The sequence below is a fragment of the Typopeltis vanoorti genome, chromosome 14, assembly GCF_054136105.1.
Source record: "Typopeltis vanoorti isolate ZY-2024b chromosome 14, IOZ_Tvanoo_1.0, whole genome shotgun sequence".
Taxonomy (NCBI): Eukaryota; Metazoa; Arthropoda; class Arachnida; order Uropygi; family Thelyphonidae; genus Typopeltis; species Typopeltis vanoorti.
Window position 1 is genome coordinate 53869334 of NC_143562.1, and position 26433 is coordinate 53895766.

Sequence of the window (26433 nt, forward strand, 5' to 3'; positions counted from 1 at the left end):
CTTCTTTCGTAAAATTAATGCAATCATGGAATGAGTGCCGTGAGACCATGACAGACTTGTGTTGGTCAAAGTGGCATGTGATTACCATTAAAATGTGTTATATGAGTGGGGGAAATGGGGAGTGGTTTGGAAGGTTGAGTAAAATCTCTAAAATAACAACGCCTTAAATAAATTGCATAAAAAGCCAATGACATTATACAAGGGGTACTCCCAAAGAAAAATAGGCAAAATAGCCATAAAAATTAATGAAGAAATAACATTTATCTCAACTAAAACTATTAATTTTACACCCCTAATATAGAATTAAAGTATTAATAAATTAATAACAAAATACGAATAATTCGATACAGATAACACCGTTTTATGTCATTCAACACAGGTGTCCTACTCTGTATTATCTAGATATCATTCATACTTTTGAAGACTCAGTTCAATATATAAAATATTGTGAACTAATTCACTGGTCTTCTTATGAGCATTAAGACAGCTTCATAAAGTTTGACTAATAACTCAGCTGCTGCTGTATTAAGCTTTTTAGCACAAACATTTCCTATATTAAGCAAAAAAGCATGATTGAAGTTATGTGAATATTATCATGTTTTTAAAAAATTATTTCATTTGGAATTATAAAAGAAGTTATAATTCCTAATATATTATTTTAAACATTTACCAATACAATGTAACTCAAAGTGCCTTCTCACTGGGCAGGTTGCTAAGGACTATAAATCACAGCTAGTTTCTAATTTTCAGATATCAGGATTCTAAAATTTCTGAAAATTGAAAGAAATACCAAATGTAAACACTTGAGATGCATAAAACAAAAAACACAAAAAAATTTCAACAATGAATATTAAACATGAGTTTAAGTTTTAAAAAATAGTATATAGTATTAGAAGAGCATCTTTCTAATAATTGATCTAGAAAATAATTTGATATTTTAAGAACCCAAATTTTTATCTTTACTACTACTAATAATTAATGATGAGTAATTAATTAGAAGTTAATTAAATTATAGAAAGAAATAATAATTTATGGCAATCAATAATTAACTGCAGATAATACTGATTTAGGACAGCTCAACCAGTCACGTCTGAAGTAATTTTTAAGGATCTGACACACATTAACATTTTCTAGCAGGGGTAAACTAGATATTAGTATTACTTCCAAGCCTGCATGGAGTACAAAGACTCAGCAAAGAAGGTCGAATACTCACAGACCACAATAACTATCATACCTTGTTTTGAACACAGTATGATATTACTCTTTCTCTCTCCCCAAATAATCTCTTTTTCACCTCTTTCCTCACATGATCCTCACACAGCCTATAGAGATGACCTCTAGTTCTTACATCACCCATTATTCTATGCAATAATTCCCCCATATCTATTTGATAAGCTCCTCTCACCAGCTTATAAGTCTCAATCATATCACCCCTCTTCATCCCATCCACCAAGCTCTAAAGATCACATTCCAGAGTCCTGAGACAGTCTTGGTTATTCGCCTCTACACTTCCTCCAATGTTTCCCTATCACTAATATAGTTATTAAATGGTTATTATTATTATGTATGCTCCTCCAGAGAATCCCAGAACTTGTCAAGAAAGGGCCACTTTAGTCACTCATACTCAAATACTTATCATATCTTCTTAAAAAATATTCAGTGAAGATGTACATGCAACATCTAGCAGTAGCCCATTCCACCATATAAACCACCTACCATGAAAAAAATCTGGACTTCATGTATTTCCTAGGCCCTTAGCCAGTTTCAAGAATGAACCAGAGTTCTGCCCACATCAGCCATGAACTGCAAAATCTCACTTATATTTATACTTTAAGTTGCCCCTTACTAATTCTCTCCTCAATCAACTCTTCCTCAAACTTTAAAGACCATATTCCTTCATTATGTCCTCGCATGTGAAATCGTGAGGACATAATCTCCCCTCAATCAACTCTTCCTCAAATTTTAAAGACCATATTCATTCGTTATATCCTCACATGTGAAATTCCAGAGAACGGTTATCATCTTGATCACTCATCTCTGGATCTTTTCAACTCTCTCCCCCTCTTTTCAGAACCCAGGTGATTATATTTGTGCACAGTAGTTCAAATATGCTCTTTTCAAAAACTTGCAAAATAGAAGAATAAGGCAGCTTGCACAATGAAAAAGGAAAAGTTGATCCTTGTTGGAGATCTAAACAGCAGAGTAGGAAATGATTACAGACATAGAAATGTTTTGGAAAAATTTGGAGAAAAGAACAAAGCTAATAATAATGATAAGTGACTACTCGATTTCTGTGCAGGAAATGGACCAGTTATTACTAATCATGCTCCAACATAAAAATGGGCACAAATTCACATGGAGAGAACATGCATGAAATGCGATTATTGTTAATAGCAATATCTTCACGCTGGTTCAGGACACAAGAATATACAGAGGATTTGAAATAGGAAGTGATCACTATTTAGTTTTGAGCAGGATAGAATTGAATTTCATACTGAAAAAAAGACTGTGTAAGAAAGTTTTAAAAATCAAAGTTGAACAGCTTTCAGATGTGGACTGTAGACTCAAATGTACACAAACATCATTCAAGAAAAAATGAAAAGTTTGAAAACAAGAACTAAACCTTGGGGATTTAGAGCAAACCCTAAAGAAAACATTAATTGTTTCAGCCAGAGAGTCATGTGGTGAGGTTGTATGTAAGGACAGAAAAATCAGTACTCCATAGTGGACTCAGGAAGTTAAACAGGCAGCCTAGAAAAAAACACATATCAAAAGTTCTTTGCAAGAAAATCAGCTTGTGCACTTAGAAAATACAGAGAAAAATGTAAGAAAGCAAAGCATTGTGTAAAACTACTTAAACAAAAGTTATGGGAAGAGTTTGGTAGGAAAATAGAAAATAAAGATCAGGAAGGTGGCAAAATATTTTGTAGACCACTGAAAAAAAGCTTAGAAATGAAGGAAAGAGTATACTGTAAATGGAATCAGAGATGATAAAGATGACATGAAAACTGAAGATAAAGACATTCTAGATGTCTGGAGTAATTACTTTAAAAAATTGCTTAAGAATCAAGCAGTGTGAGCACAGTAGTAGTAGTAAACTCCTCACAGGAATGCAGACAGGAACATATATCCATACTTGAAGTAGAAAAAGCCATCAAAAATCCTGAAATGTTGAAAGGCACCTGGAGTAGATGAAATTTGACCAGAAAAGCTCATGTATGGAGGTATATAAAAGTTTTACTGGCTGCATTGCATAATTCAGAAGGCTTGGTCAGAGGGTCAAATTCCGAATAATTGGAGTAGAACTCTCATAGTATTCATCTATAAAAAAGGGAAATAAAACTAAATATGAGAATTAGAGGTATTTCCCTACTGAGTGTTCCTGGTAAGATTTATACAATTATACTTAAGAAATGGCTAAGAAATGTGGAAGGGAAGCTTTGTGAAGAATGAGATGGATTCAGGCCAAATAGAATTTGTCAGATCAGATTTTCACTTTAAGATAAATAGTCAAGAAATCTTGGAATATATCAATAATTTGTATTTAAGTTTTATAGATCTGGAAAAGGCATATGACAAGGTGTCAAGAGGAAACTATTTAAAATGCTAGTTTTGTGGTGCAAATGGAACATCATATCAATTTTCTCCATTATCTCCACTGTTATTCATTTACCTATATGAGTCACATAATGAAGTAAAGCAGTACTGAATCTGACATCAAAATTGGTGGTGTTAATCTTAGCTCTTTACTTTATGCAGATGATGTTATACTTCTGAATGAATCCAGTAAAAGTCTGCAAGATTCCCAGACTAAATTTGGTAAAACATCATCAATAAAAAGATAAAGACAATGAAATAAGCAGAAACACTGAAAACATCAACTGTATCCTGAATGGTGAACCTATAGAACAAGTAAAACATTGTGGCTATTTAGGTACAATTTTTAGTGAAGATGGCAAATTAAATACGGAAATAAACAGAATTAGTAAAGATGGTATTGGTAGGAACTCAGCTGACTACATTTATATGGAATGAGAAAGAAATTAGTCAAAACACTAAATTAGCTATATACAAGACAGTGTTCAAAACAATTTTAACTTATGGATCTGAGAGCTGGGTTAGAAATAAAACATTTTATCAAAGAGTGGAGACCTCAGATATGAGAGTTTGGAGAAAGATTAGGTGGCATCAATGGCAGCATCAAGTTAAAAATGAGGATATTAGGAAAGAACTTGCCATTGTTAGCATTCAAAAATGTATTAGTAGAGCTAATCTTAGATGGTATGGTCACCTAAACAGAATGGGAGAGAAAAGATTAGCAAAAAAATTTTCCAGGTTAGTAGGAAAAAGACCCAGAGGAAGGCCAATATGTAAGTGGATTGATTCAGTATCAAGTTCCTTAGAAGACAGAAATATAAGATCTTATAATGTTGGAGTCTTGACAGATAACAGATTAATTGGAGAAAAATTGTTGATTGTAAATTAGTAATGCTGTAACTTTTTCGTGTAGTACTATCATAATATCCTGTATACTCCCCTGATGGTACATATCAGGAATTTGATAATCTTTTTGAGTTTCTTTAACAATCTCACATGTAAATCCTGTGAAATGCCTTGGCATGATCCAGAAGTACTGTGGTATCTACTGCTTTAGATATCTGCCCATATTCTGTAACAGAATGACAGCCAAGTTATGGTATATAATTATTTACATCAATCCTATCTCAATCCTTATATACTGCAATTTTCTTTATCTCCTTCCACTTGTCAGGTATCATAGAAACCAGGTCAGGATACTGCTAACGCTCTCTCTCTCTATTGCACATTCATTCAGCACCAATGCTGATAGCTATTCCAATCGGACTACTATATTCAAATGCCCCTTGTAATTACAATATCTTATAATAGCTTTAATACCCCTGTCTTTCCCTGTAGTTTTTCATCCACTTTCTCCCTAAATATCCAGAGAGCTAATGGATCTGCACAGAATATATACAGGGTGTTCGGGATAAATTTGACATATTTATAATTAATTATATTTTTCCGTAAGTTACATGTATTAACACACACTTCTCTTCATTTAAAAGTTTGGACCCTTCTTCATTCATATACAAGATGTCAGAAAGGATGGATAGCTGGAACCCACCTGAATCATGGAAGAGAATAACTTGTATCATGATGATTCGTGCCCGCCATCAAAATAAGGATATTACGACTGCTGCCCAATGCTCCCTGAATACAGTAAAAACAATCAGGCATGAACTAGAGACTTGCAATGGTGACTACGAGGATGTAGCAAGAAGAAAGATCCCTAGCAGACGATCTGATTGCGTTCGTACAGCAGAATTCCTCGCAAATCTGCAGGAACAGGTGTTGAAGAACCCTGGCATTGGAATTCGGGCTTTGTTCGTGGAGTTGCTAACTGTAGTCAAGCCCTGGATAACAAGGGTAGCCAATGGTAGGCCGTATGTATGGCAGCAGGATTCGGCCCCTTGCCACACCTCTGGGAAAAGTCAAAAATGGTTGTCTGAAAATTTCTACGACTTCACCAGTCCAAATGTTTGGCCTCCAAACTCCCCAGACCTTAACCCCATGGATTATTTTGTATGGGGCGCAGTTGAAAAAGACACCAATCGCACTTCCAGTAATACAAAAGCCCAGTTAATGGATAAAATTAAAACAGTTTTTGCGGCCCTTCCCAGGGAGACTGTAGCATCAGCTTGTTCGAGGTTCCGAAGCAGAATTGAAGCTGTGATCGATGCTAATGGTGGTTATTTTGAGTAAATCTTGTTGATAGTATTGTAATTAACTCTGCCTGTAATGTTTTTTTGTCAATTCATTAAATTTAATAGATACAAAGAAGATTTTCTTTTTCCTTACGAAACTGTCAAATTTATCCCGAACACCCTGTATATATATATAATGGGGTGCTTAAGGGTCAAAGCTGTATAACTGAGAGCAGACCTCCACATAGCCTTTAAAGGAATGCGGAGAACTGACCAGGGCTTATGACCTAATGTCCAATCCTCACCTTCTCGTGGTGCACCCTGTTGGGTATCTACTTTGATACTGAACGAACGAGGATGGGCTGGCAATTTGGGATTTAGCCGACCAAATTGTATTCTTATTGGATAAACCAAAATAAAAAAATGATGGTACAACATGACAAAATTTCATGCCGGCTGGGGCGTCACCCGGTTAAACAAGGCCCCCGTTGTTTTCGAAAGGGAACCAGGGCGAACAGCGAAAAGTCAGCTACTGGAACAAATCTGAAAACAAACCCCAACTCAACATCACCAGAGTTAAAGATCGGTACTATCAACGTAAGAAGCCTGAATGGCAAAGAAATGGAGCTAGCTGAGGAATTAGATAAGTATCAGATCGACATAATAGGGGTGACTGAAACAAAAAAGACCAAAACTGGTGAGATCTTTCTGAGCAATAAATACAAAATGTTATATTCAGGCAATGACAATCAAGGAAAAGAAGGAGTAGCCATAGTATTCAACACAAAATATGAGGCTAATCTTCTTGAATGGCAGTCAGTCTCAAGTAGAGTAATGTGGACAAATATGAGAATGGGGAACTGGACAATGAGACTTATTTGTGCCTATGGTCCCACAGAAGGTTCTACTAAGGTAGAAGTGGAGGAATTTTTGACGCTTTAGAAAAAGCAACTGACACAATGAAAAAGGAAAAGTTGGTCCTTGTTGGGGATCTAAATAGCAGAGTAGGAAATGATTGTGAGACATACAAAAATATTTTGGGAAAATTTGGAGAAAAGAGCAAAGCTAATAATAATGGCAAATATCTGTTGGATTTCTGCTCAGGACATGGACTGGTTATTACTAACACCATGTTCCAACATAAAAATGTGCACAAATTCACATGGAGAGAAGAGGCTAGGAATAAGAAAAGTCTCATTGACTATGTTATTGTTGATAGTGATGTTTTCTCCCTGGTGCAGGACACCAGAGTGTACAGAGGATTTGAAATTGGAAGTGATCACTATTTAGTCTTGAGCAGGATAAAATTGAATTTTATATTGAAAAGAATAACATGTAAGAAAGTTTTAAAGCGAATAAAAGTTGAGCAGCTCTCAGATGTGAACTGTAGACTAAAATACAGAAAGATTATTGAAAAGAAAATGAAAGAGTTTGAGAACAGGAATCAAACCTTGGAGATTCAGTGGCAAACTCTGAAGAAAACATTGATTGATTCTGCCAGAGAGGCATGTGGTGAGGTTGTGTGCAAGGATAAAAAAATCAGAACTCCCTGGTGGACACAGGAAGTTAAAGAGGCAGTGAAGGAAAAGAAGAAAGCATATCAAAAGTTCCTGGCAAATAAGTCAGCTTTTACTCTTACAGAATACAGAGACAAATGTAAGAAAGCTAAACACTCTGTAAAACTAGCTAAACAAAAGTCAAAGGAGGATTTTGTAAGAACGTAGACAATAAATATCAAGAAGGTGGCAAGATATTCTGGAGGTTGTTGAAGAAGCTTAAAGGTGGAGGAAAGAGTGCTGTAAAACGAGTTAGAGATCATAAAGGTGACATGAAAACAGGAAAAAAGATATCCTTGAAGTATGGAGTAATTACTTTGAAAAACTGCTAAATGAAACAAAGCAGTGATGACAGCACAGTGATAAAAAACACTGACCAAGCATGCAGTCAGGAATATATATCCATACTTGAAGTAGAAAAAGCCATCAAAGGCTTGAAATGTGGAAAGGCAGCAGGAGTAGATGATATTCGACCAGAAATGCTGAAGTATGGTGGTATAAAAGTCTTACAGTGGCTGCACTGCATAGTTCAGAAAGCCTGGACTGAGGGACGAATTCCCGATGATTGGAGTAGAGCTCTCATAGTACCCATATATAAAAAGGGAAATAAAACTGAATGTGAGAATTACAGAGGTATTTCCCTACTGAGTGTTCCTGGCAAGATCTATGCAAGTATACTTGAGAAACGGTTGAGAAGAATTGTGGAAGAAAAGCTTGGTGAAGAACAAGCTGGATTCAGGCCAAATAGAGGCTGTCAGGATCAGATCTTCACTTTACGACAAATAGTCGAGAAAGCATGGGAATATAACAAAGATCTGTATTTAAGTTTTGTCAATTTGGAAAAGGCATATGACAAGGTGCCAAGAGAGAAGCTATTCAATACGCTGCAGTTATATGGTGTCAATGGGGCATTATATCAAGCAATACTTAGTCTTAATTTGAGTTGTAAGTCAGCAGTTAGAATTGAAGGAAGTACAGGAAGATGGTTTAATGTTAAATCTGGTGTGAGACAAGGATGTACATTATCCCCTCTGTTATTCATTATCTATATGGATCACATTATGAAGGAAAGTGATATTAAACCTGATATCAAAATTGGAGATATTAATGTCAGCTCTTTGCTTTATGCGGATGATGTTATACTTCTAAATAAATCTGCTATAAGTCTGCAAGATTCTCTGACTAAATTGAATAGCTGTTGTAATAGATATGGTATGAAGGTCAGCAATAAAAAGACAAAGACAATGAAAATAGGCAGAATCATTGAAAATGTCAACTGTGTTGTGAATGGAGAACCTGTGGAACAAGTAAAACATTTCAGCTACTTAGGCACGATTTTTACTGAAGATGGTAAATTAAATATAGAAATAGACAACAGAATCAGCAAAGCTGGTATGGTGGGAAGTCAATTGAATAAATTCATATGGAATAAGAAAGAAATTAGTCAGAACACTAAATTAGCTGTATACAAGACAGTGTTCAAACCAATTTTAACTTATGGATCTGAGAGCTGGGTCAGAAGTAAAACACTTGACCAAAGACTAGAGACAGCAGGTATGCGAGTCCTGAGAAAGATTAGAGGCGTGAACAGATGGCATCAATGGCAATATCATTAAAAACGAGGATATTAGGAAAGAACTTGACATTGTCAGCATCCAGGAATGCGTTAGCAGAACTAATCTCAGGTGGTATGGTAACTTAAATAGAATGGGAGAGGAAAGATTAGCAAAACAAGTGTTCTCTGCCAGGTTGGCAGGAAAACGACCCAGAGGAAGACCAAGATATAGGTGGATTGATACGGTACAAAGTGCCTTAGACGATAGAAATATAAGATCTGATAATGTTGGAGTCTTGACAAGTAACAGACTGATTTGGAGGAAAATTGTAGATAGGAAGTTAGTAATGATGTAAATTTTTCATGTAGTACTGTCATATCCTGTACACCCCTTGAGGGTACATGACAGGAATTTGATGATGATGATGATGATATATATATATATATATAATACTTATGTACATCACAGGGTACTTGCCTAATGATGTATCACATATCTTATGGATATCAGGTACATCAATGTAGTTATTATTCCCAAAGTATAATGTCAAGTATGCATTAGAAGAGCATACTTGACATTATACTGTATATATATATATATACACTTACATAACATACTTAACATTATATATATATATATATACACATATGTTAAAGATACCAAGCAATTTTAAACCTAGTTTTACTCCATTTTTCCCAAGTAAGCAAACAGACAAACTGAAAAAAAAGACACACCTAAAATTTTGGATTTCCTTTGGCCTGTTTGGCTAACTTCTTTTAATAATCTAATTTGGCCTGCATATGCTAGAGCAGTGAAATCATCCGTTTTATTGCTGTACCCTTGAATGGGAAGGTTCAGTTTCAGCATGTTCATGAGACTGTCACCCACACTACACATGAAAAAGGGGAAGATGAAGAAACTAGGAATGTTTTTTCTCATTTCCATTTCTAGGAAGCAGCCACTTCAGGAAATGAATATCTACCAACTAGAAAAACTGTCACCTTTATCTGAGACTACTTTTATTAAAAAAAAAGCCCAGGATTCTTACATTTATGTAGGATTTAAATCGAGGTCTTTGCAACAAAGGGAGCTATTCTTACCAGATGAACTACACAGATACACCTCTGCACACAACTCATGTAAAGTCTCTCTTGACATTTCCAGAATGTTTGATTGATCTGTCATAGAGGACTTTATACAAGTTACTATCATATGGATTATCTTCTACCATTTCTGATTGGACTGCTAGTTTCTTCTCTGTTTGTTCATTGTGTATTAGGTGGATGGTTTCTACGCTTTAGATTTCTCTAGCAATAATGGGGTCTTCCAAAGCTCTGTGCTCATGATCACACTCTATCTCCTATACATTAATAATGCTTTTTCACTGACCACAAATCATATCCAGTTTTGTTGATGAGTGTATACACTTCATTCCTGTTCTTAATTCAACACATATTGCAGTGCTCAAATGATTCAGACTTCAAGATTTGAAGCCCAAATCATTAAGACAATAGTCTAAAAGAGTGATTGATCCATTTACCATTTTCCAATAATGCAAGGATAATCTAGTGAACTTCAATACTACCAAAACACCTATCTTATTTATTATAAAAAATATCTCACTTCATATCCTCCTGTTTTTGATAACATTTGGATCTCAGTCAAGATTCAAATTTCTCTACTTTTGCTGCCCCTAACATATCCAATTCCTCCTCAGCTTCCTGAAAAAAAAAAAAAAAAAAAAGGTGATTTTCATCGTTCCCTCAAAACATTACTCAGCAACTCTTAGCAGTACATCAATCCTAAATCTCTTCTGATTCTCCAGAGGAGATAAATCAACAGCAAGAATGAAGAACTGACAGAAAGCATCTACAGATTATCGATATTCCTGATAGAATTTGGGAAAGAAGAACCCGGGGGGGGGGGGATCTGCATAAGAGGTAAACTCCCCACACACAGATTCCCTTTAATCACTTTCTCACAGAAGCTTTGTTTCTGCATTATGCCTTTCATATAGGTATTTTAATTGGTGCTATCCCACAAACTGACCACCACCACCATTCCTCCACTTTCTCCTAAACATGAAAAAATAAAAACAATTGCTGATCAACATCCTTACATAGTTCAGCTTCAGACTTCTCGTCCATGTCCTCTTTCACTCCATCTACCTCAAACTTACCTATACCATTTTTCCCAAGGATAAACCTTCAGTTGTTCAAGAAACACACATCAGTAGATTTCTTCTTACTCCCCAACTATTTGCTCCATGGTTAAAGATTTTGCAACTTCTTAGGTGTTCAAGGTTACAAAAAATATTTCAATGCTGTTACATTTGCAAACATAAACAAGCATAAAATAAGGTTTATCTGGCTTAAAAGCAAAAGCAATTAAAATAAATGTTATAGAAAACCAAAGTCTACAGTTCCACTATCAACACCTGGCACATGTTGCTACTATAACCAATTACTGATATTCAGGGCATGAAAAAAACATTCACCTCCTCATCTATGATGAGAGTGAATTTCTAGTTGATAAGTATAAAAACCAAAAAAGTTTAATTATCAGTTTTATTTATAAAATGCCAATTCTATGGAATGCTTTATGTCGCAAATAGTTTTTTTGTTCTTTTTTGTATTTTTATCTTACTTACTGCACCTATTGGGGCATGCATACAAACAAGGTGTGTGCATTACACACACACCTTGTTTCGTTAGTTGTCAATGATTTTGTCCATATGAAATAAGATGAATTAAAGATGTAACAAATGTCACTGAGAAACAGAAAAGAGTAAAAGAGATAATAGTGTTCAAATAAACAAATGAGAAAAAAAGAGAAAAGTAAAAATTGTTAGTCTACTATCAAGATATGATAGTAATGAGTTAAGGAGGATGGTTATGATAGCAAATGATCTGATGCATAGGATGTGTATAAGACATGGGTGCAAGTTTATGGATGTGTGGAGTAAGTTTGATGGTAGAAAAGACTTCTATATTGAGGATGGCCTCACATGAATAGATTTGGCATCAAATGCCTGGAGAACTTATTTACTATGATGAGATCTAATTCAAAGAGTCAGGGAAACAGACTTTCACAGTTCCTCCCATAATGGGAGGAACTGTGAAAATGTGTATGTGTAAGTTCAGCCAAGATATACAACTGTGATAATGGGCATTTGCTATAGTGAAGGTCTGCTATATATGATTTCAATCCATTAGCAATCCTCTTTAAATTCCTCGAATTCTGTTTTCTTGTTTTCATAGAAATGATTTTCTGTATTTCCACATTTATACAACATTGGTATTACACTATGTTTAAAACTGAATCAAGATAATATTCATTGAATCATAATATTCATAATATTAATTTTCTTTTAAAAAAAAAATATATATATATATATATATATATCAGCAACTTGTATGTTTTACCTTCAATATAAAAATCTTCTAAATATGCATTCCACTCTTTCTCTGCTGCTATTCTTGTAGCTTCATCTCCAAAGAAATTCTGTATATTACATCTCATCTTTTGAAACCTCTTATCTGATATATATCTAATAATTAAAAAAAAGAAAGCTATTATCATTACTTTATGTTCAAATTCTTCATTAATTTTCAAAATTCATTGCATTAAGCAAGTTTTTTTAAAATACTGAAACACAATGTAATCCTCACACGCAAAGTAAAAGTGCTCTATAAGATACTCAAAGTTACTTGCTGATATCATTCTCCTGTAGAATGTCTAAAAAATTATGACTTAAGATGTAAATACATCAATCAGCACAAAATCAGGTACATTTTGTGCTAATTGAGAGAAGAAATACAAACCTGAAAAGTAAATTCCCATTTAGTTTTCAGGTTTTTATCTCTTTTATTTGACTCCCACCCACAAATGGTTGTAAAACTACATCATTAATACTGTGTGTGGTAAAGCCATTATTTTTTTAAAAAATTATGTATTTTTTATTTTACATAAACCAGAAATACTGTTCTAAAGACCAAACATGGAACTTTTTCATGCCACTTCAGGTCTCCAATAATGTATTGGTCTCACACTCCGTGACAAAATTCACCTCCCAACTAAAGGCACAAACATCTATGTTCACAGTGGGATTTAAACCACTAGCATGCTGGTTAGAGTGTGGATGCAATAATAATAATAAATTGAGAGAATTTTTTTCTTTATATATATATATATAAAGAAACAAATAGATTCAAAGGTAATATATCTATTCCTTACATAGGTACAGTTTCACATAAATTAGCAAAAGTTCTAAGAAAATACAATATCAGAACCTTGTTCACTCCACTTCCAAAGATCCATTTCTTAATAAGCCACCCCAAACCTTGTCATCATCAACTCAAATACCCTGGTGTATATAAAATATTGTGTGATTGTGATATTCCTTATTTTGGGCAGACAGACAAATCTGTCGAATTGTGTATGGAAGAACACATGAGGGACATTACTTACAAGAGACAGCGAGCCAGTGCATTATCAAGTCATATCCTTTTCTCGGCTAATCCTAATGATGAAAACCAAAGTCACAAAGTCTGCTCCGAAAAATCTACTAACATCTTCCGTTGCAATGATGAACTAGAGAGAAAAATCGTGGAATCTAGAGAAATCATCTTCAATCCTGTTCATCTAAATAATAACTTGAGCTACAACCTCCCAGATTGTCATTCAGCTGTAATCATGTACTGCCGTTCACGAGATGCTACTAGCACGCACTTTCCCAACAATACAACTAATGAAAGAACAGCTTTAAATACAACCACAATGATTTAGTATCAATTATGTATAGAGACTCTCTATGATGTTCATAGTTTATTTAAGCTTCAGTGTTTTAGTGTTTTTTCTTTTTTCTTTCTTTTATAATGTCACCTGATGAAGGCTGTTACAAGCCGAAACTAGTTGTGTTTTTATATTAAAACCTTTTTACTTAAATCTTGGTTCTAGTCATTCAATTCTTTATAAAAATATGTATGTTAACCGAGTTAATGATCATTCTTTCATATATATATTAACCTCCATAGCTCAGTTGGTATAGACAAAGCCCTCTGGTAGGAAAGACCTGGGTTCAATTCCTGTCCATGACATGAGGAACCTTTATGTGGTCTCTTTCAACTAAAGGTGAGTTAACTGGTCTCATATGGAGGTAGAGGGTTTTTTTCATTCCTCGGAACAGGCAAGCTGGCCCTTTGAACACACATGGATCTACAATCATAAAATACATACTTAATCCCATATGAAAAAAAAAATATACATATATATACAGTGGAACCTCGGTTGTTGAACTTAATTCATTCCTGAAGGCTGTTTGGAAACCGAACTGTTCGAAGACTGAAACGATTTTCCCATAAGAATTAATGTAAAATGGATTAATCCGTTCCCGAACCCCAGATGATTGTTTATTTAAACCTTTACAACAGTACTTCATGCATAAGATCATATACAAACATAATGAAAATGCATAAAATCTTACATAAAAAGAATAAACACAATAAATAGATAAAATAAGAATGAAAATTTAACTTCACGTTAACTATACATACGGAGGAGAGTTGATGGCGAAAGTGGAAGGAGGTGAGTAAGGGGAGTCCCCTTCCATAAAAACATCAGGTTACTGTCCTTCTGGTTTTTTTTTTTTCCTCTTTCTCTTTTCTGTCTCTTGGCACCACTCGACTCTGCTTGAGACACACTGGGCCTCGGTCTCACTAAAAACCTGTCCAATGACATTTGTTTTTGCCTGCATTTTAAAATGTTTCTGAAGTGAGACATGGCACTGTCATTGAAATGGTTTATGATGTGATTTGTTACAGTTTTGTGAGGGTGATATCTTGCCACAAAACTTTGCACCTCACCCCATTTCGCACACATTTCTTTGATCAAAGAACTAGGAACATCCTCAATCCCTTCCTCTGTGTCTGAATTTCCTCCATCTCCATCTTTTGCTGCTCCTACTGAAGGTGTTCCAGTTCTTCCGTGGTGAGCTCATTCCTGTAATCCTCCACATCAACATTGTCAACTTCCAGGCCCATGCTTTTGCCCAAAGACACAATATCATTGACAAGAGCAACATGTTCAGCCTCAATGTCTCTGTCTGCTACACGGTCTGGCCACAATTTCCTCCAGGCCGAGGTCATCGTTCTGTAAGTCACTTGTGCCCAGGCTTTGTCAAGGATACTTAAGCAATGGAGGATGTTGAAGTGATTTTTCCAGAATTCTCTGAGTGTTAATTCTGTGTCAGAGATCACTTCAAAACACCTTTGAAACAGTGCTTAAAGTTCAAAATGACTTGCTGGTCCATGGGCTGAATTAGAGAAGTTGTGTTAGGGAGCAGGAACTTCACTGTGATAAAATCCGACTCCTCCACTAACTCATCCTCCAAGCCTGGAGGGTGAGCAGGAGCATTGTCCATCACAAGAAGGCATCTAATTGGCAAATGTTTTTCTTGAAGGTATTTTCTCACACTTGGGACAAAGACTTCATGGATCCACTCAATAAACAACTGCCTGGTTACCCAAGCCCTACTATTAGCCCTCCACATAACAGGCAGTTTACTTTTCATCACGTTATTTTTCTTAAACACCATCGGATTCTCAGAGTGGTACACAAGCAATGGCTTGACCTTGAAGTCCCCACTTGCATTTCCACATAGCAAAAGAGTCAGCCTGTCCTTCATTGGTTGTATCCTGGCAATGCTTTTTCCTCCTGAGTGATGTAGGTCCTCTTTGGCAATTTTTTCCAAAATAGGCCGGTTTCATCACAGTTGAACACTTGCTGGGTAAGAAAACCCTCAGCCTTTACATAGTCACTAAATTCTTGCACATATTTCTCAGCAGCTTCTCAGTTCGAACTCGCAGCCTCCCCATGCTAACCACACTATATATGCCACTTCTCCTCTTAAATTTCTCAAACCACCCTATCAGCACTCATACCAAGGTTTTTCTTTAACAGGTCATCATGTAATCGCCTCACTTTTTCACAAATTATAGCCTCAGAAACACTATCACCAGTTAACTGTTTCTCGTTTGTCCAATTTTTCCACTTCTTCAATCATCTGCGATCTTTGTTTACTAAGAACTTTCACTCCTCTTGCAACATCAGCTCTCTTGATTGCCTCTTTATTTTTGAGTATTGTACATATCGTCGATTTTGCCATACCGAACTGCATAGCAAGATTCGAGACACGAATGCCATTTTCATGTTTGGATATGATTTCTTTTTTCATCTCTATCGTGATTCTAATAACTTTTCTTTTCGCTTTGCTGCTATCACTATTCTTCTGCGGCCCCCATGGTGGCTTAATTAATAATAATTTATGAAAAAAAAAAAAAACAACAACAAAACACAAAGAAAATCAAGAAACCGCACTGCAAATTCGAGCAGGTGTCTGCACTGAATGAAGGCTGCCATGCAACTGATGCTTTCCCGCCTTACAGCTCAGCAAGCGGAGCAGTGGTTGCTGTTTGCCTGTTCGGAAACCAGGGCGTTTTTTGTTCGGAAAATATATTTGGGAATCAAATTGTTCGAGAACAGAAGTGTTCAACAACCGAGGTTCCACTGTGTATATATATACTGCATTCAACTCTGTTTATGAATGCTTCTCCTTGCCAATTCAAAGCTCTTTACTACAGTTGTTAGCAGGTAAGTTTCATACTATATACCTCAAATTTCCAATGTCAGCATCCCTGATATCAGATTCGAAAATAACTCATTAGCTGCTGTTAGGCATGTTTATTTTTTTTTATGCAATTCCTGGCACAAAAGATAAACACCGTATATTAGTACTGTGGATGGGTTAAGGTTTAAGTAACCCAATTTCCTTCTTCTAGAGACCACACATGAAATTTTTTTCATGCTACTTCAGGCCTCCAGTAACACACTTGTGGTCCCAAACTAAGTGATGAAATTCATCCTCTACCTAAAAACATTCATAAATATCCATGCCCATCTGTCACACTCAACCAATCAAGTCAACACAATATTATTTAAAATAAAAAATGAAAAGGATATGAGGATGGATGGATAAGAAAAAAAGTTAAGCTATGAGTGTAAATCAGAAAATCAATACACACAAGTTAACCTAGTGAGAGAACTAAAGTTATGCTTATATTTGGCCACCAGTAGAGTAACAATTGTTTACATTATAAAGAAAGACTTACTACCAAAATCACTAGTATCACTTACCTTCTCCAGGATCTTTGTATGATAAGTGCTGCCTTCTCTTTTACTAATGGTGAACATCTAGACACAGTTTTATTTTCCATGGTGTTATTGCACAAGAAACAGTATTTCAGATCATAAGGTTGGGTACCATCTATTATTTTTAATTTTGAATTCAATCTCCACACAGCAACAGGAATCTTACTAATTTGATTTTTCATTTGAGTGCAGTTTTTTGGTAATGAATTAGTTTTCAGCAGATTACTCATTAAGAGAGAGCTATCACTGAATAATGCAGAAAGATGCTCCTTTTGATGACAAGGATCATTATCATTCTTTCTTGAAATCAGTTGCTTGGTTGTCATATCACCTTTTAAATGAGCGTTTTCTGGACTATAAATCATAAATATCAGAAAATCAAATAAAAAACTTAACTCTTAAAATTTTAAAAATTACTAAGCAACTTTAAAACATTTGTAAAACTTTTAAAAATTTCTACATCTCATCTTGCTACACCTTCTCATCTCAACCATATCAGCTAAGAAGGTGAGGCACAAGGAGTGCAGTGTTCAAAGTTCTCTGAGTTATGAGTATCAAACTTACAGAGGGACTGGAAACAGAACTGGAGTATCAAAGTATAATGCAATAATGAGAAAGTAAATTTCTAAATATATTATGTGAATATTTTAATATTAAAAAAACATTTACAAATATTAAAGAATCTGTAATAATATCTACTCTAATGAGTAGTAATCAGGATTAAAAATAGTTTGCATCTTTTATTATTATAAAAATATATGGTGTCAATGTTGATTATCAAAGGTGATAATCAACATCAGGAAATAGGTTTTCAATCTGTCCTGTTCTATCACTATGAGTGAGAACTTTTAAATTATTTTACTCAAAATATTTTTGTTTTCCATTAAAAAAAAAAAAAATTAAATCACCATAAATACTCATGAAACTTAATTAGAGAATATGTTTCACAAATAATTTTTTAAATATTTCTTTCAGTCTTCATTTGACAGTTTAAACAGTAGAATGTTTAAGCATATTACTCACAAGGGAGAGAATGTGCTGAAGTTGTCCACAAGGGTACAAAAATTAGAACTCATGGTGGACCTAAGACATTAAAGAGGCAGATCTGTGAAAGGGGAAAGTTTAGCTACTTCACTAAGTTGCATGAAGTAGCTAAACAACAGACATGGGAAAACTGGTAAGAATATCAAAGATAAATATCAAGAAGGTGGCAAAATGTTCTGAAAACTATTCATACAGTTTAGAAAAGGAGGAAAGGGATAGGGAATAAAAGGAATAAGAGATGATAATAGTGGCATGAAAAATTAAGATAAAGATAATCTAAATGTTTAATTACTTTGAAAGATTGCTAAATGAAACAAGCAGTGGCAACACATCATATTCTCCTTGAATGTTTTTCTACCAAACAGGAGTACCTGAGGTAGGAAAAAAAAAAGTTGTCAAAAACATGAAATGTGGAAAGGAGCTGAAGTAGATGATATTCAACTACCAAATATAGATTATAAAGATCAGATTTTCACTTTAAAACAAATAGTAGTGAAATCTTGGGAATATGACAAGGATCTATACAAGGCAACAAGATGCCCAGAGAAAAGCTTTTCAAAACACTATTTATTTATGGGATACATGGAACATTATACAGAACAATACATAGTGTACATTTAAGTTGTAAGTCAGCATTTAGAATTGAAGAAAACATGGAAAGATGGTCTAATGTAAATTCAGGTGTAAGAAAAGGGTGCATGAACACTATCTCCTCTGCTGTTCATTATCTATATGGATCTCATTATGGAAGAAAGTGGCATTAAACCTGACATTAGAATTGGAGATATCCAATGCAAAAAATAACATAGCTTTCTTGCACTGGATTTGGTTAGGAATACATTATCTCCATAAAGCAAAAGAGAGCTATGTTTGATATCTCCAATTCTGATATTAGGTTTAATGGCACTTTCTTCATTAATGGAATCTATATAGGATTCTTCAACTGAATAACAGCTGTAAGAAATCTGGTATGCAAACCAGCAATAACAAGACCAAAACTATGAAAACAGACAGAAACAGAAAGCTTCAACTGCATTCTAAATGGAGAAAAAAACTTATAGAACAAGTAAAATATTTCATCTCTTTAAGCATAATTTTTAGTGAAGATGGTAAAAATAATATGCAAATAAACAACAGAATAAGCAAAGCCAATATGGTATTATCCATCTGGTACAGAGCCAGATAAATAAATTTATATAAAAAAAAAAAAAAGAAAAGAAAAAAAAAAGATGGAGTTCAAACCAATTTTATCTCATGGATCTGAGACTGAGTTAGAAATAAGGCAGTTGATCAAAGAGTGGAGATCAGATAGAGTTCTAAGCAAAATAAGAGAAATGATGAGATGGTGCCAATGGCAGAATCATTAAAACTGACGATATTAAGAAGGAACTTCACATTATTAGTGTTCAGGAATATGTGAGCAGAGCTAATTTAAGGTGGTATGTTGATTTAAACAGAACAGGAGAGGAAAAGTTAGAAACACAGGTGTTTAATGGCAGGAAAAGACCAAAAGGAAAACCAAGATCAAGGTGGACCGATGCAGTGGGAAGTGCTCTCAAAGACAGAAATATAAGATGCCACAATTGTGCTAATAAGTCATCATCAAATTCCTGATGTGTACTTTTGGGGGGGGGGGGGGGGAGCTGCAGATTACGATAGTACTATATGAAAAAATTAGTTCATTACTAACCTCCTATCAACAATTTTCCTTCAAATTAATCTGTTACCTGCCAAAGACTCCAAATATTATGATACAGTAAGGTATATCAATCCATCAAAGCATTGGTCTTCCTCTAGGTCATTTTCAAGTCATCCTGGCAAAAAACACTTGTGTTGCTAATGGTTCCTCTCCCATTCTATTTAAGTGACCATAGTACCTGAGATCTTGGTACTATGGTCACTTAAATAACACATTCCTAAATGGCAATAACATTAATCTCTTTCATAATATCCTCATTTTTAATATGATGCCATTTGTACACTCCCCTAATCTTTTTCAGAACTCTCACAGTCTTTGATCAAATGTTTTATTTCTAATCCAGCTCTAAGATCCATAAATTAAAATTTGTTGAAACACTGTGTTGTATGCAGCTAGTTGAGTGTTTTGACCAAATTCTCTCTTATTCAATATACATTTACTATGATTATACAGGTACCTCCATGAAGTCAGTCAGAATGAGACATTCATTATTTACACACTGGTCCATTATTCTCACAATACCTATAATAATTCTCCTTAAACTCATTCACTGATGAAGCATTCACACCCACCTTTGGCAACCAATTTCACCCACTCACCACCCTCTAAGCAAAAAATCTTATTCCATATAAATTTATTATTATTATTATTATTATACAAGTATCTCCAATCTTGCTAACCACATTCTTACACAATTTCTATGGGTGATCCCTCATTCTCTTCCATCCTACCATGTACTGAAAAAGTCTTTAGTGTCAATCCTATAAAACTCCATTAATAATTAATATGCTTCTATCATGTCTCCTCCTTTTCACCTATCAGCTAGTTTTTGAAGCCCACAGGCTGGCAATTCTATTCTCATAGGGAGCATTCCATAGATTAGCAATATTCTTTGTCACTCACCTCTGGATCTTCTCCACCACTTCTTCATCCTCATGTAATCTGAGTGTCCAGATACACATACAGTAGCCCAGATGCGTCCATATTAGAAACTTATATAGGGGAACAATAACTTTTCTATCCCTCCTTGTTTGTGTTTTCTTCAACAACCTCATAATCTGATGTGCTGTTTTCCCACTTTCGTAAATCCCCTCTAAACTTCAACTTCATGTTCTTAAACCCAATCATAACCAAGTATTTATTTTTTATGTTCTTCCCAAGTCTTCCAGTGACTTACATACATTTTTCGATGTGTTCTCTCAGAGCACAAGCTGATTTATTTGTCAGAATATTTGCTGCTTCTTTAACTTCCCCGAATCCACCACAGAGTTCTGATTTTTCAATCCTTGCAGCCAGCCTCACTACATTCTGCTCTTAAATCAATTAATGAATCTCCAAGGTTTAGTTATTTTAAAATTCTTCATTTTGTCCTGAATAATTTTTTGTGTACTTGAGTATACAGTTCACCTCTGAAAACTGCTTAACTTTGGTTATTTTTAAAACTTTCTTATGCACTCTTCTTTTCAATATGATATTCAATTTTATCTTGCACAAAACTAATGGTCATCACTTCCAATTTCAAATCCTCTGTATACACTTGTGTCCTGAATTCCTGAACCAGTGTAAAGCTCTATTAACAATAACATAGTCAATGAGACTTTTCTTATTTCTTGCATCTTCTCTCCATGTGAATTTGTGCGCATCTTTATGTTGGAACATGGTGTTAATAATAACTAGTCCATGCACTAAACAGAAATCTAGCAAGCTCTTACCATTGTTATTAGCTTTGCTCTTTTTTCCCAATTTTTCCAAAATATTTCTGTATGTCTGTCTATCATTTCCTATTGTACTGTTTAGATTACCAACAAGTACAAACTTTTCCTTTTTCGTTGTGTCAGCTGTCTTCTCTACGCCTCAAAAAATTCCTTAACTTCTTCATCAGTAGAGCTTTCTAATGGACCAGGAACAAATAAGTCTCAGGATCTTGTTTCTCATTCTGATATTTTTCCACATCACTCTACTTGAAACTGCCTGCCATTCGAGAAGATTATCCTCTTATTTAGTGTTGAATACTGTAGCTACAACTTCTTTTCTCTTATCATAATTGTCTGAATTTTAAGAATAAATATCCAAAAAAAATTTTAATGTTTTCAACTCTGAATAATTAAATGACTAACTTTTTCTTAATAAATGTTTCAAACTTCGAGGGGTTGCGGGGCTGACAAAACTCGACAGAGTCAGAAGCTCTGCAATTCGGGAAACCCTCAATACACAACCGCTGCTTCTCCGTGTTGGGAGATCACAGTTACGCTGGTACGGGCACCTGGTCAGAATGCCACAAGAGAGGCTCCCTCAGCAGGCCCTCTTTGCCAAGCCAGAGGGTGGGAGGCTACGTGGAAGGCCAAGGACTCGCTGGATAGATTATATCCAAAACCTTGGGTGGACACGTTTAGGAGTCCCACCAGAACACCTGAACTTGGTGGCAGAGGATCGTGACCATTGGAAGTTCCTCTTGCAGCTTTTTCCCCCACAACCCAATTAGGAAGAGTGGGCCTTGAAGATGTATGTATGTATGTTTCATTTTCATTCTTGCTGAAATGCTATTTTACATTATTCCAACTGCAAAGATTTTCCTTCTTTTCTATAAAATACTTTTACAGCTCTAACAAATCAAAATCAAGCAAGTGAATCCAAATCTGTTTCCCCCCCCCCCCCAGTTAAAGTTTTAAAAACTATAAAAAAAAGTGTAGTAAAGCATATAAAGGCAATTATATTTCCACTTACATTACACTGACAATAATCTGGATAACACTTCTAAATATATTGTCTTTCAAGATGATTTATCTCACAGTAAGACTGATCAAAGCATTATTTCTTTGTAGCTAAGAATCAGGAAAAATTCAATTAAGAAATCCCAAGTGTTATAAAAAAAAAACAGAAGAAAATCTATTACACAAACAGCACATTTCTTAAATTTAAATGCTGTCTGGAATGATAAAAATTCTTTGCTATTTTTTAATGAATGAAACAAAAGTTTCAATATTTGAGCTTAAACTCTACCATGAACTGCGTTAATACTGAAAATCAGCCCATATTATAGGAAAAAGTTTTCACCAACTTATCTGTCAGATAATCTAAATTTAAGTACTCAAAAAGTAAATGATATATTTGTAATTAGAATTATAGATTAATTTCAGTGCTTACCTTATGGTATATTGCATCTGGTTCTGGATAATGTCAAGGTTAAGTTTTTTTCTGACCTTGTAACCTCTAAACCAAGCCTGTAAATCAAATATATCTTTGCATATATGAGATATATAATATATATTTAAAGATGAAGTATATGTATTTTCAACTAATTTATCTTAATTTTTTCTAACAAAAGAAACACAAAGCAGAAAGGAGATGGATGGTAGTAATATTTTAAATTGAATTTAAATGCAGACTTAAAATGAATTTAAATCTGAACAAAAAAGTACCTGGATTTTTATAGCTGCAATGTTCTTGATTTCACTGGCTGTGAATCCACCTTGCAATCGAAGAAAATTTGCAACATCATGGTGGTCTCCTTTCAATGCACAATCGAGAGGAGTACACCTAAAGAATATAAATGCTTGCTGGTTGAAAAATGCTTTGAAAATTGCACTACAATCAGTTAAGCAAACAGTTTGGGACAGTTTAACAAGTAACACACACACACACACACACACACACACAGGATGCCTCAGGAGTCAATTATTAAGCGATTTTAAGCAAAAAAAAAAAAGCTTATATTGAGGCAGGTCCAATTCTTACTCAGTATGGACATATGAGAATAAACTAGAATGCCTTGTTATATATTTATTTTAGAAATAGAAATTACAAAATGCTTTAATATCATTTAAAAAAGAATTCAGCATACTGGTGGCTTATGACAAGAACTCTACTATCTTCACACCCAGCCTACATTAAAGCATACAACTCCAATCTACCTCTCTCAACCAGACGGTATAAATTTCATTGATTTTTATCACTTGTACTTCTTGTTTACCTTTAATAACAATGTTCTGTTTATTATGTATATTATTTCTGGGAAAGCTTATAAATACATCTTCAAACATACTGACTACAAATTGGTATTTACCACAAACCAAAAACTGGCAAATCTCCTAAAATCCACCAAACCTCACACACAGAAAGAAATATTTGAACATCACAATGTAGTCTATAAATTTCCCTACCAAAAAGACTGTGATATTACCTACACAGGTTCCACCATCAGGTCTTTCTGGGCAAGACTACAAGAATACTACCGTGATTGTAACATCCCTATTCAAGAACATCTAAACACTAAAAAACATAACATCAAAAAGAAAAATCGAATACAAAGCACAGGAAAAACGGAAATAGCTGTTCACGCCCTTGAACAAAAACATACCCCGCAGATCGACAAGGCCATCATAGTAGACAGACAAGACAATGAAACAATGCTAAGAATATCGGAAACAATAGCCATAAAATGTGACGCGAACTCTATCAACGTACACAGGCCCTACATAATCTCTGAGGTTTGGAAGCTTCACAACATAAAATTGAGATCACAACCCCGACCAATAGGCAATAACACAAACACTTCAAAAACAGAAGCACCTACCCGACCTGACATAGCATCCACTTTCCCAATGTGTTCAGATGACGACCGAGAATAGTTGAAACAGACCGCAATATAAATAATCAACCCTTTCACCTTTCCCCCACCCTATATAATATAGTAATATAATATATATGTTTATATATATATTACGGGAAAAAAACCCGGGTTTTTCTCATTTAATTCTCCCAAATTGCCTATCCCCCCCCCCTCCACACACTCAATAGTTTTCGGACATCGCATAAAGAAGAAAAGCCGCAACACCCAGAAAAAGGTATGTGTAAATTTCTGTTCCTTATGCTACATATACTTTTTGGTAAACTTACATCTACAATGCCCTAAGAATCCATGAGTAAATAGCCAATGACATTTAAACAGGGGCACTCCTAAACTGAAGCAGGCAAAATAGCCGTAATTATAATAGTTCTGTTTATTGTTATATCTACAATTCTAACTACACTTAATGAATTTGATTTAGAAATTATCCAACTTATTTAATGCCTTTTATATTTTAACACATTCACAATAAACAATTTAAAAAAATTTCATGCCCAGGACATTCGACTAAAAAAATCATTAAAAAAATTAAAGAAAATTAATAACTATTAATTTTCTTTAATTAATGATAAAATTCTTTTGGGTAGCCAAAAGAATTTTTTTTTTTTTTTTGTTCCTGTGCAACCAATTTTGTTTCATACTCCATCTTAGTTTTACATGAAATACTCTTAACTTTTTTTGGCTTGCACTCTTTATATATTCCATAACTCCTCTCATTCTTATTCTCGCATATTCCTTCCACATCATCTTCTTGTTATGGATCTTTTCCTAATAAGAATCCACATCCATTTCACTCCCATCCAATTTGTTCTTTGAATTCTAGGGATGCATTCAGATACCACCTTATTTAAGCATCTTTTCAAAACTTCCTGTACATTGCTGATACCCTTTCCAGTACCATGGAACCAAAGATAGTATTCTTCTGAGGTCATCATAATTTTCAGATTGGTAGTTCAGATGTACTAATTGGGGCATCCATATGGTTGGCTGCTTCTCAGATCAATACAGCATTATTACTGTCACCAACTGGTGGCAAAACAGTCACATCCTTAACTGAGATGCCTGATGCTATAATCAAATCAAATACTCTTTGTCCTTGAGCTACTTCTTTCCCATGCTGCTTGAGAAAGTTATGTCTTAAAACAGATCAGTCAATTCTCCTTCATTCTTATTGAGTTTTCTCTGCTACCCAATCAATATTCAGATAATTTAAGTCATCAATAATAATTACTTGTTTATAAGTAGGGACTCCATATATAAGGGGTCACTTAAAAGTCAAAGTCAAATATCTGGGAGGAGACCTCCACATCACCTTTAAGGAATGCATAGAACCAACTAGGGCTTCTGACCTAATGTTCAATCCTCACCTTTATGCAGGCACTCCATTGGTAAGTATTTACTGGGTACTGAATGAATGAGGATAGGCTGGCAGTTTGGAACTTGGCCAAACAAATTGTACTCTCTATTGGCTTAAGCCACAAATGCATATCATAGTACAACATGGTGAGATTTCATGGCAGCTGGGGTGTCACCCGGTAAAATAAGGCCCCTGCTGTTTTCGTTAGGGAACCAGGGTGAACAGTGAAATGTCAGCTACTGGAACAAACTATAACTCAACAGTTAGAAGAAGAAGAATAAACCCAATGTCAGAAGAGTTGAAAATAGGAACCATCAATATAAGGAGTATTAATGGAAAGGAAATCAACCTTACAGAAGAACTAGAAAAGTACCACATGGATATAACTGGCTTTGCTGAGTCAAATAAGATAATAACAGGTGAGATCTTACTAAATAATAAGTGCAGGATGTTATAATGAGGAAATAACAATTAAGGAAAGGAAGGAGTAGCGATAGCATTCAACACAAAATGAAGATAAACTTCTTGATTGGAGGGGACCTTCAAGTAGAGTTACGTAGACAAACTTCCAAATGGGGAAATGAAACAAAGAAACTTATGAAAGGTTCTTCTGAGGAAGAGGTAGAGGAATTTTCCAAGTCATTAGAGAAGCAGCTAAAA

General features: G+C 34.8%; 1 protein-coding gene across 1 annotated transcript in view; it reads right to left on the reverse strand.

Annotated features, from left to right (window-relative positions):
- Nucleotides 1–452: 452 nt before the first annotated feature.
- LOC150099482 (uncharacterized) overlaps nt 453–26433 on the reverse strand; it is an 81538-nt gene continuing 55557 nt past the window's right edge. The window contains exons 9-13 of the mRNA XM_090403441.1: nt 23209–23326; nt 22934–23010; nt 17032–17400; nt 12264–12388; nt 453–550 (exon numbers count right to left, since the gene is read on the reverse strand). Of these exons, the coding sequence (XP_090259567.1) occupies nt 453–550; nt 12264–12388; nt 17032–17400; nt 22934–23010; nt 23209–23326 (787 nt within the window). The remainder of the gene's footprint in view (nt 551–12263; nt 12389–17031; nt 17401–22933; nt 23011–23208; nt 23327–26433) is intronic.